We start from the raw sequence: 16,479 nt of genomic DNA on the forward strand, positions 1-16,479 counted from the left end.
TTATTTCTATTTTGGGCTAGTGCCCAACAGGTTTTTTCTGTTTTCTATGTTAAAAAAAACAAACCAAAAACCATTTTCTTGCAGGCTAACTATTATTTTTTTAAATTGTAAAATTAATGTTGTTTTGTTGTTGTAATGTTTTACTTATATCTGTAAGGTTTTTACTTTTTCTCTTTTACTTTTTCATGAATAGACTACTTTGGTATTTGTAAAATGAACATTATTTATTTTACTTAAATTGACAGTATTATTCTCTTAATATATATAAACTTTATTGTGTAAAAAAAACTTCATACTACTTCTTGACTATGTCTGTTTTTATGTTTGATTTTTTTTTAACTAAATTTAACCTTTTTTGTTTTATTCCTGTGTCTTTATTCTCACAAAATTGCACCTTGTTTCTTTGTAATCATAGAATTATGAATTATTTTCCCCTCATACTCTGACTTTATTCTCACCAAATGGCATTGTGTTTTCTTTTAATATTACAACTTTATTCTTGTAAAGTTATGACTCTTTTCTTGCAAATATTATGTCATTTTTGTGGCAAAATTGCACATTTCTTTTCTTGTAATATTACAACTTTATTCTTGTAAAATTATGACTTTGCTTTTTAATATTATGATTTCATTCTCGCAAAATTGCACTTTTTTGGGGTAATATTACAACGTTATTGTTATAAAATGATGCACTTTTGCCTCATAGTATTATTACTTTATTTTGAACAAATTGGATCATTTTCCTTGTAATATTCTAACTTTAATCTTGTAAAATGATGACATTTATTGTCATAATATTACAACTTTTTCCCTATTATGACTATTCCCATAAAACGTTATGACTTTTATTTTGTTTTATTTTATTATAAAATTGCGCTTTTTTCTCACAATAGTACAACTTTATTAATGTAAAACAATGACATCCTCATCATGTCTATTATGACTATTCCCATTTATTTTATTTTATTATAAAATTGCACTTTTTTTTCCACAATAGTACAACTTTATTAATGTAAAACAATGACATCCTCATCATGTCTATTATGACTATTCCCATTTATTTTATTTTATTATAAAATTGCACTTTTTTTTCCACAATAGTACAACTTTATTAATGTAAAACAATGACATCCTCATCATGACTTTATTCTCACAAAATGACTGTATTTTCTTGGAATATTACAACAGCTAACATTTTTTGGTGTTGTATTGACACAAATCTAAGTGATAATTCTAATGCATCACTACCATTTGAGGACACTTGGCATTCATGAAGTTATCAGAAGGCCAAGGTGCCGGTGAGAAAGCACACTTTCTGTTTTTCCACCAGTTGGTGCCACATGCTGACTGCTTGCAGAGCTGCAGGATGTACAGTAACTAAGTAGGTGTACACAGCGGCAGGGCATAAAGCTGTCATTGTGCTGTGTGCAGCCGGCCAGGCCTCCAGCGGTGGCACACGTGATGGAGTCTCCCAGACAGACATATGGTGCTGTTATTCCAGCCATGCATAGACGACTTGCAGCCTGTAGGGTGGAAAGGCAGGAAAGTCGTTTTGAGTGTAGTGTTGCGCGCACATTAATCTCTTTTTTAGCAGCACCCGCTCAGGCGCACACCCCCGCATGCACCCACAGTGGAACTGGATGCTCATAGGGGGGTTGGCAGGAAAAGAGTAGAGAGTGAGCGTTTTCTGGTTGATGCTGATGAGGGTCAAGATAGGATGACTCACAAAATGGCATTCAAGTGGATAGCGAGGTGACAGGACTTGTGTGTGTGTGTGTGTGTGCTGTGGAAAGAATAAAAAGTAAGAGTTGTTTCTGGAAGCCATGCTGCACTGCAACGTCTGAGAGGGACCTTGTCCGTCTGTGTGGAGGCGGAATAAAGTGCCAGACAAAAGTTGAGCTGTATGGAGGACCGCCAGGCAGGAGATACTGAATCCGTTTATTTTCTTTCATCGTGATGAACTCGCAGAGCGGTAAGAGGTGGTAGCCATAATAACCATCCATCACATCATGTTATACTCTTCATCTTGATTCACTTCTCTTTTTTTTTCACTGCCAGAGTCCCCCCTGTAGTCGTCAAGTGTAATTTACAACTCACATTAAAGGAGTCTGGGGCTGGTCTGCTACTATTTTTAGCCACGTTTCCTCCAAAGTTCAGTTTAGCCTGCTATGGTATGGTTTGGAATGGTTTACACTACTCCGCTTTATTTTTTCATTACCTCTCTTAGCTTCCTAAATAGACTGTGTGTACAAGGAGAAGAACAACGCAACACTGTAAACAAACAACAACAACAACGAATGATAGCCGGTATTTGAACGGATGAATCAGAACTACTACAAATTCTTTAAATACTGTGTCACTTGCGAGTCAGTGAGGAAATGGTAGCTCTTTCTTTGGTAGGAGCCAATCACAGGCTAACACAAACTTATCAACCCATTAGAAATCTCAGGCAGTTATTATATATAACAACATAAACAGCCTGACACCTGACATGATGTCATCGTACTGAGAACACTAAATTCGTCACACAGCAAATCAACACTCCTAAAGTATACCTTCGAAATCTACAAATGTACTAATATGAATTTAAAATGAACCCCCAACCTTTTTAAAGTTTTCCCATTAAGGCGATGCATTCATTGAGGTGCTGCAGTGACATCAGCCTCCCTCTGGGCTTGGTGCGCCGAGGCGTCCGTGGCTCCCTTCGGTGGACAGAGCTGCTCTTTGTTGTATTGGTACATGCAATGCATACTTCCTAGGTACCTGTTGAGTGTTAAGTTGCTGTGTGATGAGTTTCATGTTGTTTGTAAAATGAAACCATGAGTCAGACTGTTATTTTGAGGAATGACCTCCAATTTCCAATGGGTTAACAAGGTCGTTGTGAGTTTTTTCATAGCTTATGATTGGCCCGAAGGTGGCCCAGTAGGGATTGCCGTGGCAATGATAGTGCCGTATCAGCCAATGTTGTAAGAGCAAATTAGTTGTGTATGTAATAATTCATGTGAATTATATCATCAGTTGCTTTTTTGCTGCCTAAGTCGAATAAAAGTACTCAGTTTGTCATACTGACACAAAGTCACAAATTTGGAGTGCTACTGTATATTTGTTTTTGGACTAGCCAAATATACTCCAACGTCATCACAAGCCTGTGTGGCATCAATTAGAGCATTCATCAACAGACACTGGCTTCACAGTGTAGCTGACTCCCATGGTTCGCCACAGTCCGCTCTTGTTGCGTGTTGTGAAAACCAGCTGTTTAAAGCGTGCGGTGTTGTTGGGGTTGTGACGCACGCAGTGAGGAGTGTTCGGAGATGTCAGCGACTTCCATCGGACAGACCACACAGGGCAGCTTCCTGCTAGGGACAGGTCTTTTTGGTCTTGGTGTAGCTGCTGTCTTGTCTCTGAAGCCCCCATGCTGTGAAGTAGCTGAGAGTGGAGCGGAGTCTTTGCCCATTGGAACAAACTGTGCTTTGATAGCATGCAGCCTCTTAGTGCTTTTCTGGCAAGTCATTTTTTTTCATAATAAACTGGTTCACTTTGATGGAAAACACTGAAAAGTGCAGGGGATCCTGTGGGTGTTTCTGTGAAATTGAGGTTTTAGCTGGGGACTAAAGACCTGTTTCAACCAGCAAAGACAATTTGGTGCAAATAAATACTAGAGTTACTAGAGTCTATAGATTGGTTTGAGAATTATAAATAACCCGGAATTAAATAGTTTTTTTCACAATTTACCCAAGATTTTGACAAATCGACCTCAACCCCAAATTTTCCCTGATAAAGGTACCTATTAGAGGGGTCGGATTCCCCCCCAAAATGGTAGAATTGGTAAAATTGTTGACATCCTGAACCAAAGATTCTTGATTGGTAGACTTGTCGACATCCTGAACCAAAAACTCTTGATTGGTGAAATTGTCGACATCCTGAACCTGAACCAAGAATTCCTGATTGGTAAAATTGTCGACATCCTGAACCTGAACCGAAAAATCTTGAGAGGTAAAATTGTCGACATCCTGAACCTGAACCAAAAAATCTTGAGAGGTAAAATTGTCGACATTCTGAACCTGAACCAAAAACTCTTGATTGGTAAAAATGTCGACATCCTGAACCTGAACCAAGAATTCCTGATTGGTAAAATTGTCAACATCCTGAACCTGAACCGAAAAATCTTGAGAGGTAAAATTGTCGACATTCTGAACCTGAACCAAAAACTCTTGATTGGTAAAAATGTCGACATCCTGAACCTGAACCAAGAATTCCTGATTGGTAAAATTGTCAACATCCTGAACCTGAACCGAAAAATCTTGAGAGGTAAAATTGTCGACATCCTGAACCTGAACCAAGAATTCCTGATTGGTAAAATTGTCGACATCCTGAACCTGAACCGAAAAATCTTGAGAGGTAAAATTGTGGACATCCTGAACCTGAACCAAAAACTCTTGATTGGTAAAAATGTCGACATCCTGAACCTGAACCAAAAACTCTTGATTGGTGAAATTGTGGACATCGTGAACCTGAACCAAAAACTCTTGATTGGTAAGATTGTCGACATCCTGAAGCTGAACCAAAAACTCTGGATTGGTGAAATTGTGGACATCGTGAACCTGAACCAAAAACTCTTGATTGGTAAAATTGTCGACATCCTGAACCTGAACCAAGAATTCCTGATTGGTAAAATTGTCGACATCCTGAACCTGAACCGAAAAATCTTGAGAGGTAAAATTGTCGACATTCTGAACCTGAACCAAAAACTCTTGATTGGTGAAATTGTGGACATCGTGAACCTGAACCAAAAACTCTTGATTGGTAAGATTGTCGACATCCTGAACCTGAACCAAAAACTCTGGATTGGTGAAATTGTGGACATCGTGAACCTGAACCAAAAACTCTTGATTGGTAAAATTGTCGACAACCTGAACCAAAAACTCTGGATTGGTGAAATTGTGGACATCGTGAACCTGAACCAAAAACTCTTGATTGGTAAGATTGTCGACATCCTGAACCTGAACCAAAAACCCTTGATTGGTAAAATTGTCGACATCCTGAACCTGAACCAAAAACTCTGGATTGGTGAAATTGTGGACATCGTGAACCTGAACCAAAAACTCTTGATTGGTAAGATTGTCGACATCCTGAACCTGAACCAAAAACCCTTGATTGGTAAAATTGTCGACATCCTGAACCTGAACCAAAAACCCTTGATTGGTAAAATTGTCGACATCCTGAACCTGAACCAAAAACTCTGGATTGGTAGAATTGTCGACATCCTGAACCTGGAGTTTCTGGAGACATCCGACATGTTCATGATCAGTACAGTCTAGCTCGGTTGGACTGGGCATGCAGATTGGACAGCACCCAGTATTCTTTCAGGACCAAACTCAACTGGTGTGTTGGTACTATTATGATTGACTGGCTACCAGTCCAGAGTGGAATAGGCTCCAGCTTCCCATGTGACCCCGGACAGGTTAAACAAGACAGAAAATGGATGGTTATATGAATAAATGGGACTTTTACAGGCCTCCCTTTGGTCTATAAGCCAAGTCCTCCAGGCTGAGCCACTGCTGCCCCAGAAGACCTTTCTGTACATGTTAAAATGAACCCACTCGCGTAAATCTATCAGACTTGGTTTCCGTCTGTGACTGCATCAGACATCCAAGGACCCTTGTCGACCTCAGCTTTACAAATATCAGAAATGCGACAGCAGATTAGACAACCTCACAGTTCATCGGACATCACACCAGACTGACCCATATTTAAGTCTGCATTTGGACAACTTCCGTAAACAATAAGCTTGAATTTAGTAAGAGCTACTTGAACGTCCACTGTGGGTTTTTTTTTTTTGCCCTTGAAGAAAACCTAGTTCAGACTTTTTATGAGCGGCTGGTGTTGTTTTTAGTCTGGTGCAGCTGACAGAGAAAGCACACATGTTTTTTCAACCAAGTACGTATCCAATTTCCTCTCGGTCTAACAAACAATGACATGCATTTACCATCAAGTGAGACAGATTGGGTGGAAAGATCAAGAGACAAATTGGACCATTGCATAGCCTGCTTAATGTCTCATGAGTCTGAAGTCATGTGGAGACGTCCGGCCCCGTTTGGAAATCCAGTTGCAAACTGGTTTCATAGTTACTAGCGATGTGTAGGTGGCTGATGGTGGTGATGATGGTGGGGCGTTCAGGTTCACGGAAAGGAAGAGAGGGTCGAGTGGACAGGAAAAGGGAGGGTTGGAACACTTATGTAAGCAGCCAAAGATTGTTTGACCTGCAGGAAGAAGGTGTATCCCCCGAGTTTTTGCCAGAACATTGGGTGCTCCAGACCTATTTTCTTCGCTTTCTTTAAACAGATGTTGTTACATTCTTAGGAAAAGTTCAAGGATCTGATTATCATCCTGTAAATCTCCATCTGGAATCCCACTTAATCCACTGTTCACTTTGGACTGATCTGAATCCACAGAGAGATCATTAATCACTTCTCAGGGGGGTACGATTTATAGCCTATATGGGCCAAAATGGTATCTCTGTCTTTGATTGATATGCTTTTGATGAAGTTATGGCATTTTGTTTCACTGACTATTCACTAGCAACAGATGGGAAGAGGGGTAGGATTAAATAAACTGAACATCTAGTTCATCTAACAGCTAGATCAGGGGTCTCAAACACGCGGCCTGTGGGCCAAATGTGGCCTGCAGGACACTAGTTTGAGGCCCCCGCCTTGATATGAAAGTTTAATGTTAGTGCGGCCAGCGCAAGTTTGATATGGATGCTGTATGGTATCATGTACCCGGAAAAAATTATTACGTTTGATTAATGTTCATGTTAAAGGTTAAATAACTGTTAATAGTTATCCTCCCTATCCGTGTGGAAGTGGTAAGTTTTGGCTATTTAAGTTTAAAGGAAATAACTTGGAGGCTACCGTTTAGGTCGCTAGCTCTCTAGTTTGCGAGTTAGCATGTGTCTCAAGACCCTGCAGTTGCGCAATATGTTGTAAATAAAAAGAGTATAAATGTGACTATAGTCGTGTTTTGTCATGTCTACAGGGCTCTAATAATGCTTTGTTCATTTTAATCTGAAAAAAAAAAATTGTCTACCCACCAACTATATGTGGTTTCTTAAGTTTTTATTATTATTATTAGATTTATTTATTACTGATTGATTGATTTTCTTTATTCTTGATTTGTTTATTTTTATCATGTTATTTTGTGCAGCAAAATAAAAATTAAGATATTTGAGAACAGTGGAATGTTTTATCAGAGCTTTTATTGTAGAAAATCGGAACCAAAGCACTGAAAAAGTTTGTATATTTTTCTGTTTTTAATAAATACCCTAGCTCCAGTAGCCCCCAGGTAAATTGAGTTTGAGACCCCTGATCTAGATCTAGTCTTGGATGAACTTATTTTACTTAAATGTCAAGAAATAGAAGAACACCACCACTGGCTACCATGTTACCAATAGTGGTTTCAAAGAAAACATATTTATACACGAATCCCTCGTTTATCGTGGTTATGTGGTTCTAGATAAGTGAATTTCTGTAAATATAAATTCTAATTAGTAACAACCTTTTTTAAATACATGTTTTAACATTATGAGAGACTTCTAAACACGAAATAACACCCCTACAGTCACCTTTACACTCCTATTACCGCAAATAGTAGACACAATAACAGAAAATAAGTAAGTTAAGACATAAATAAGACTTATTTTTTTGCTCTAAATGTGCTCTGAAGAGCAGACCGGGAGTGACATCAGGGATTCACAGTTGAGTTTTAGTTTACCGTGGGTTATGGCCGCAACAGTAACACACGTTTTTATGAGAGTTTATTGTGCCCGTTGTGAGATAACTCAAACCTGCAAAAAAAGCTGTTGTTTCAGTTTTCAAGTCTGGTGCTTGTGTATCTCAGCAAACATAACAGTAACATTACTGACACCTAGTGACTAGTGTAGAATACTACATTTCATTCACTTTATATGCGTCTTCTGAATGTCTTATTATATTGTATGTACGTATTTTAGTTAATTTTGACTTTTATGCTAAATTTAGGCCAAAAATACGTACAATTTGCATATTTTTTCTGTTATGTGGAAACTTATTGCATTTTCCATATTATAATATATGTTTTGGCTACACGGCGGACTGAGTGGTTTGCATGCAGGCCTCACAACTAGGAGACCCGAGTTCAATTCCACCCTGGGCCATCTCTGTGTGGAGTTTGCATGTTCTCCTCATGCATGCGTGGGTTTTCTCCGGGTACTCCGGTTTCCTCCCACATTCCAAAAACATGCTAGGTTAATTGGCGACTCCAAATTGTCCATAGGTATGAATGTGAGTGTGAATGGTTGTTTGTCTATATGTGCCCTGTGATTGGCTGGCGACCAGTCCAGGGTTTACCCCGCCTCTCGCCTGAAGACAGCTGGGATAGGCTCCCAACCCCTGCGACTCTCCTGAGGATAAGCAGTAGAAAATGAATAAATGAATAATATGTTTTCTGCAATATCACAAAAAATACATGAGGCAATCATCCAGAACCAGTTTAGTTTCTTTTATTAAAAAAACAAGCATTTACCTGGAGGGTAAGCTTTAACACTAATTTCTTCTGATAGCATTTTTGCAAGTGTTTGATGGCTCCCAGCATGCCTCTGAATTTGAAAAGCAAAACCAAGTGTGTATTCATCTGTTATCTCTGCTGTGCTGTGTCTTCTTCCAACCTGTGTGTATGTGTGTGTGTGCTGGCCAGCCTCCAGCGTCTTGCAGCCCCCCCCATCACTGGGCCTCTAGCCACTTTGCTGCCACAGAAAGGATTTGTAACACTCTGTGAATTGCTCATAGGGGTGGGAGTCAGTGAGTCATTCAACTCATTGACATCTCTCAGCACATCTTTTGCCGTATTTTTTAAATTTTTTTTTTTATTTTTTGCACCATGTGCATGTTTCTACCCCCATAGCTGTATGCTGCTGCTGCTGCCGCATCATGCAAAATTCATTCTCCTTTCATGCGGCGAGAGGATAAGCAGTGACGGCGCTGCTGGTGCTGTGAAGAAGGCGGCTGTTGCAGTCTTGAAGTCTCTCTGTAGCACTCGGTAGGACAGCGGGGGGATCCTGGTGTCACAGCAGGAGGGCCATCTGAGCAGCCTGTGTATGGGATATATGTATCTCACTAAAGTGAGTACACCCCTCACATACAGTATCGTCCTAAGGGACAGTACTATAGCAAGTAAACCTTGATATTCTTTACAGTAGTGTATTGTCACTCTCCAGTGCCGGCAGTGGAAGAATACACTATGTACAGCCACACTAACCAAGCACTTATGTATTTTAATTGCAAATCCAAATCAAGCTACTGTCGGGCTGCACGGTGGCGAGTGGTTAGCGTGCAAACCTCACAGTGAGGAGACCTGAGTTCAATTCCACCCTCGGCCATCTTTATGTGGAGTTTGCATGTTCTTCCCGTGCATGCATGGGTTTTCTCCGGGGACTCTGGTTTCCTCCCACATTCCAAAAACATGCTAATTGTGAGTGTGAATGATTGTTTGTCTATATGTGCCCTGTGATTGGCTGGCGACCAGTCTAGGTTGCACCCCGCCTCTCAGCTGGGATAGGCTCCAGCACCCCGTGCGACCCTTGTGAGGATAAGTGGTAGAAAATGAATGAATGAACAAGCTACTGTCAGCTGCAGCCATGCTAAAGCAGCCCAGGAATCAGCCTGTCACCTTCAAAGACAGTGGGAAATCCCAAAACTCTAAAAAAAAAAAAAAAAACTCCACATGCCAGGTGGCTCATTATCATGGAGCATCTTCTTTATTTATTACTGTTTCATTTAATTGTTCGATTTAGTTCTATTTTAAGGCAGGGGTGGGCAAACTATGGCACGGGGGCCACATGTGGCCCACCAAGTGTTTGGTCCGGCCCGCTAGTTTCTTTCTGAGTATTTCAACTTTTAACATACAAACTGTGAAAACATGACTTGCAAATTGGATGTCTTATTTATTTAAAAAAAAAAACAACCAAACTGTAAAATTTAATGACATAGTTTGATGTGTCTGATGTTTAAAGTGCACTTGAAAAAAAAGGACATGAGAACATACAGCTGATAGTATAACACTTTTACAGGAAAATGCATGCGTGGGTTTTCTCCCAGGACTTCGGTTTCCTCCCACATTCCAAAAACATGCTAGGTTAATTGGCGATTCCAAATCGTCCATAGGTATGAATGAATGTGAATGGTTGTTTGTCTATATGTGCCCTGTGATTGGCTGGCGACCAGTCCAGGGTGTACCCCGCCTCTTGCCCGAAGACAGCTGGGATAGGTTCCAGCATCCGTGCGACCCTTGTGAGGATAAGCGGTAGAAAATGAATGAATGAATATTTATTATGTGGGCTGCACGGTGTTTCAGTGGTTAGCATGCAGGCCACACAACTAGGAGACCCGGGTTCGATTCCCTCTTCGGCCATCTCTGTGTGGAGTTTGCATGAACGAACAAATGAATTAATCAATCAATTCAAGGAAAATTATAAACATGAAATAGTGTGTGTGTGTGTGTGTTAAATATATTTTCTGACCCCCCGGACAATTTTGTTAACTCAATGCGGCCCGCAAGTCAAAATATTTGCCCACCCATGATATAAGGTGTAAGTGACTTAACTGTTCATTTCAATATGCTTTACATTAAATTTGACTTACAATTCAGGGTAGGAAAAACTGAGGACCTCCTGATATGTGATTGGGGAGGATACTGTACATACTGTATGAATGGGTTACCATACAACGGTTCAGTAAGCGGATGCTTGATTTAGCACGATTGTGGCTGTGTATACTCGTTTTTTTTATCTCGCTATCTCACTTGTGGAGGCATGCTTGTGTACAGGAATGTGCGATCGTGTGTGTGTGTGCATAATGTGCATAACATTATGCACAGGCGGATTAGTGTGGGCTGTGCAGACAAATGGATGAGATCAAGTGTGGAGGGGAGTGGATGACAGCTAGTGGATTAAAGGTTAGAGGTCGGATGCTTTCACTTTTGGAGTGTTGGGAAATATTGTATATACTGTATGATCGAGATTTTTTATAAACCAGAAGGGGCCTTGCTATATGTTTGGTCATGGTGACCATCTCCATCAATGCAGCAATAAATAAAGGAGGCTGCATCTCAACTCAGGGTCTAAAGTACACACACACACACACACACACATGTGCTGCATACTTTCTATACCTGTCCTCTCGCCCCATAAGTCACTGCTTCAGTGCCGCTATTCCTCCGGCAGATGATGATCAGATATGATTGATAATCCAGTCATGACATTCAAGACACCTACCAAGGACGCGGACTAGTCACTAGTCTTAGATTGCATGCTATTAGGACGCCCCATCATCACGGTTCAGTATGTACTTTGGTTTTAAAGTAAATGTACGAGTACAACAACAAAATGCAAAACATATAAAATTGCTTAGCTTTTGTGTACGCAGCTTTAAGGACTTCTTAAAGAACCGTTGGCAGAACTGCACTATTTGTTTAGGAAGTAGACGCTTGACTATATCATGAGGCACTTTGAGTTCCTGTCAATATGTTCCATGTGGGAATGAAAAATCCAATTAGGAATACATGTACTGTTACATTATACCTATTGGCTATTAATGTGAAGCTGTTCTTTTCTGGGCTGCACGGCGGTCGAGTGGTTTGACCTCATAGCTAGGAGACAAGGGTTCAATTCCACCCTCGGCCATCTCTGTGTGGAGTTTGCATGTTCTCCCCGTGCACGCATGTTTTTTTCCGGGTACACCGGTTTCCTCCCACATTCCAAAAACATGCTAGGTTAATTGGCGACTCCAAATTGTCCATAGGTATGAATGTGAGTGTGAATGGTTGTTTGTCTATACATATGTGCCCTGTGATTGGCTGGCAACCAGTCCAGGGTGTACCCCGCCTCTCGTCCGAAGACAGCTGGGATAGGCTCCAGCACCCCCCGCGACCCTTGTGAGGAAAAGCGTTAGAAAATGAATGAATGTTCTTTTCTAAGCAGCGTATCGATGCTTAGCCACAGGATTGTTTTAAGTGTTGCCTTCAGGTCACTTGACTCCCAACGGCAAATTGATCCGAGGGAAATGTTAATCAAATTGGTTATCGACAGAATGGACCAATGTTCTCTTCATGTTGAAAATCGGAGGCTAAATAAAGAGCACAAACAATCCGGGGAAATCGGAGACCAGACCTTCCTCTTACTTGGCAGCGTGACCATCTTCCCAGAGTCGAGGCTCTGACTCAAAACACGTGCAGGTTCTGTTTGACCGCTCACAACTCCGTCTTAGACCGTGGGCCGTGTGAGACGCTCCAGTTATTTCCTGAGTGAGTCACAGAGGACTTTCTGGTGGACTGATAAAGTCGACTCTTTCACGGCTATTATGATGTTTTGTTGATGATGGAGTAGAGCAGTTTATTAAGAGAGTGTCAAGCACTTTTTGGGGGAATTTTACCCATCAATTTTTCCATTCGGATCACGATTCCTGGTTGCTGATACTATTCAAGGATGATATTGGTTCTTTTAGAATAAGATCCAGAACGATTCAACCAGAGTGACAGTGAAAGAAATACTCGGATTCTGGACAGTGCAGGTTATTCCTGTTTCTGGTACACATTTATTAATTGTGCTGCCGTACAAGTAAAAAAAAAATAGTTAAAAATGCAATGCAAAATCAGGATGAATTGAGGGTGGTAAATTAATTATTAATTAATTATTTATAGTACATTAAAAACCTGCACTTTGCACCTTTTGTTATGGTATCTTTTTTATCAATTTGGTGTTGAAACTTTCGAACATGTATACATTGAAGGCTCCAACCTGCAGTGTATTTAGCACGCAGGCCTCACAGCTAGGAGAACAGAGTTCAATTCCACCCTCGGCCATCTCTGTGTGGAGTTTTCTGGGTTTTCTCCGAGGACTCCGGCTTCTACCCAAATTCCAAAAAAACATGCTAGGTTAATTGGCGTCTCCAAATTGTCCATAGGTATGAATGTGAGTGTGAATGGTTGTTTGTCTATATGTGCCCTGTGATTGGCTGGCGACTGGTCCAGGGTGTACCCTGCCTATCGCCTGAAGACAGCTGGGATAGGCTCCAGCATCCCTTGCCACCCTTGTGAGGATAAGCGGTAGAAAATGAATGAATGAATATTGCTCAGTGCTGGATTTACTTAGTGTGACTCAACAGTGCCTCTGCTGGCTGCATCCAAGTAGTGCACTCTGATTCATTGTAGTTGCTTCAATTACACATTTAATCATTAATAATAATCTAGGAATTATAATGAGACCATGACAAAAGAATACAGCATTAACATACTGTAGATCAACAAATCCTATAGCCCTTTTTTTTTGTTAAATGGACTTAAAAAAAATCACCCAAGCAGGATGAGAAAGTCTGTGCAGCATGGAGACAAAGTGATAAGAAAGCTCACCAGATGGCACTCTGACAGATGGCCTGATCCTTCATCAGCTTGCACAACGAGGTAACAAAACATGTAAGAAGGAAATGATACACAAGGTAAAACACATACACTTAGCAGCGTACCCTTTTGTGCTAACTGTTCTTATGCTGATGAAGGGAACGGTATCTGGCTTGTAATCGCTCTCAACCTATTGACCAATCATGGATGGAAAAGATCATAAGGCAAACCATTGTACTGTAGAAGTCATATAATTAATAATAATAATTTATTATTATTCATTCATTGATTTTCTACCGCTTTTCCTCACGAGGGTCGCGGGGGATGCTGGAGCCTATCCCAGCTGTTTTCGGGCGAGAGGCGGGGTACACCATGGACTGGTCGCCAGCCAATCACAGGGCACATATAGACAAACAACCATTCACACTCACATTCATACCTATGGACAATTTGGAATCGCCAATTAACCTAGCATGTTTTTGGAATGTGGGAGGAGACCAGAGTTGTATTATAATTATTAATAATTATAAATAGTAATTAATTAATTAATAAATAATAATAATAATATAGACATAGACTCCCTTTATTGTCATTCCACCCGCCAGTTAATATTGATAGCCATCACCTTGCATAACACTGGTTGTGGGTCAAAGAACCGTATTTCGAGCCAGACTACAAGTGAAGTCATGTGGGAATTGGATTTCATAAGAAGTTATTACTAAGATAGTCCGTCATAAAGAGGTAAAAAAGTTGAAGAACTCCCCGAAAAGTGCCGAGATGGTTCCTCATCGAGTGCAGCCTAGTCTAAAAGTGAGTTAGTTGGACTAACAAGAAGCTAAATTCACACTAAAAGCAAATTGAAAATATTTTGGGAACTCAAAAATGCTCATAAAAATATGTACTACATATGTTCTACTTGTAATAGTGCACAATTATTCAATAAACATGTTAAAAAAGAGGTGATGACACAACTACACAATAGAAGAAGATCATGTTTGGTGCAGTTTTAAGCAGTAAAAACAGCCACAAGGTGGCAGAAGTACATTTTATAAGCACACCTTGGATAGTGACACTAATCAAGGTTCTACTGTGCCTTATCTGGGCTGTCTGGTGTGTTCCTGAGCAACATGTGCCTGTTAACTGAAAGACGGAGGCTAGCTTGCAAATGACATGACAAGTGGGAACCGGTTTATCCCGACCGTCCTGTTGCTTTTGGAGGAATGTTGGCCATTGCTGTCAAAACGTCTGGCAGTGTGTTGTGTGTTTAAACAGCGGAATGAGTTTTAGTGTACTTTGTATGTAGGAGAATTGGCGTTTTCATGGGGATAAGTTGCACTTTCTCATGGCAGGCCAGTCATCATGCAACCTGTTGAGTGGAAGAGGCGATGCGGTATGTATTTTTATCCATAAGTAGGCGTTCCTCTCTATGATATCCTCTGACTGCCGTTTTGCATCATTCCCCACCCGGGAGGGTTGCAAGTATTTGCACCAGAGATCTCTGAATTTGTCATGCGCTTGTGTAAGTGTTCCCAAACGATCCCCCTGTGCCTGGTGTTTACGCTGTTACCATTGCTACGGAAGGACCTGCCCAGTATTCCCAATCAAAGCTAACGCCTGTCCGTGTATTGTCCTGCTGCAAAGCTGCCCCAAAATCAGGAAGCACTGCTGTTTTGTCACCCAGGGAACAGTTTTTTTTTCCCTCATGCATGGAAACTCATAAGTTTATGCTGTTTGTGTGCATGAAATTCATCCCCTATTATCAGTAGCGTGAACAATTTGCATGTCATCCTCGTCTTCCTCTTTCTGAGGCTTATGGCCGACTTGAACGTGTGTTATTTGTAACTCGGTCGTAAGATTTTACAACAGCTTTTTATACAGCTAATAAAACAGATTAAAAGACAGCGTCTGACTGTATATACGGAAAAGACGCTTTTGACACTTTTTGGAACCTCATAAAGGACTTAAGGTCACATACAGCCAATAATAAAAATCAATTTAGGTAGCAAAAAAAGATCATTTTTGAATTGTTTTCCACATGATGTGTGTATTTGTTTGTTCTTCTGTTCAACTGCTGCACGCAACAGGGTGAACGTTTGCCAAAACATGCACACCGACCGGGTTGACTGCGCTCTTATTTTCTGACATGGTGACGCTGTTATTAAACCTTTCTAGTTGCATTGACTTCACACAGCTCAATGAGCTTTTAGGGTGTTTTGCCGAATCACCGCCAAATTTAGTACTCATTTTTAGGGTACTGACAAGTACGTGAGTGTAAAACTTGAGCAAGATTGGTTGAAAAACATGGTTGGCATCAAGCAGTGTTTTTGCAAGGGCAAGTACAGTACAGCCTTGGTGTTCCAGAAAGTCCGACTCTAACCCCAAAAGGACGCTAACCAAATACATTTTTTCCATAAGAAATAATGTAAAGTTCCAGAGCACCAAAAATGGTAACACAATTTTTAACATAATTTTATTATGTTAACTAAAAACACACTAACCAAGGTTCCACTGTAATTATAAAACTTTAACGATATCTGTATTGCAAATATCATCCAATAAGGGCAATATATTGTAAGTGATGTTACCAGGACGGTGCTAATGGTGTATTGATTATTGCTAGAGCCCCCAAGTCGTGATGTGAAAAGACAGAGCGGTATTACATTGGTAATCTATGTGCATGCTTCATTCAGGGACTTATGCAAAATGTGTAATATGTCTGTTATAACTTTAAATGCATGCGTACACTCCTGTAAAGTAACGTTTAATGCATTACGTCTATATATAGCATTTGTTGAGCTTTTTCAGCCTCTGAAGTTGCTCTGTTTACAATAAAAGTATGATAAAGCTTGGAATTATTTGGACTGTGCAAACGATATGGAACGACTTTTATGTCTTAGCACTGCTACCAGCAGATTTGACTGTATTGTAGCTATTTTGGCAATTTGGGACATAGGAATCAAAGCTTCCCACAGGTCTGCTGTGGCAGTGGGTTTCTTTGGAGGGGGTGAGATGATGAGATGAGTTAAAACTGATAATTTTGGTTTGTGTCACACAA

General features: G+C 40.4%; 1 protein-coding gene across 2 annotated transcripts in view; it reads left to right on the top strand.

The window, feature by feature from the left end:
• Positions 1-16,479, top strand: part of cyth3b (cytohesin 3b) — a 35,647-nt gene that overhangs the window by 609 nt on the left and 18,559 nt on the right. The window contains exon 1 of one of the 2 annotated variants that reach the window (XM_058048975.2): positions 14,650-14,814. The exons of the other annotated variant lie outside the window; for it this stretch is intronic. Within the exon in view, the coding sequence (XP_057904958.1) occupies positions 14,784-14,814 (31 nt within the window). The 5' untranslated portion in view covers positions 14,650-14,783. Of the gene's footprint in view, positions 1-14,649; positions 14,815-16,479 lie in introns of those variants that run through there. 2 annotated transcript variants of the gene reach the window in all.

Source organism: Doryrhamphus excisus, linkage group LG16 (genome assembly GCF_037039965.1).
Source record: "Doryrhamphus excisus strain RoL-2023G ecotype Guam linkage group LG16, RoL_Dexc_Guam_v1.1, whole genome shotgun sequence".
NCBI lineage: Eukaryota > Metazoa > Chordata > Actinopteri > Syngnathiformes > Syngnathidae > Doryrhamphus > Doryrhamphus excisus.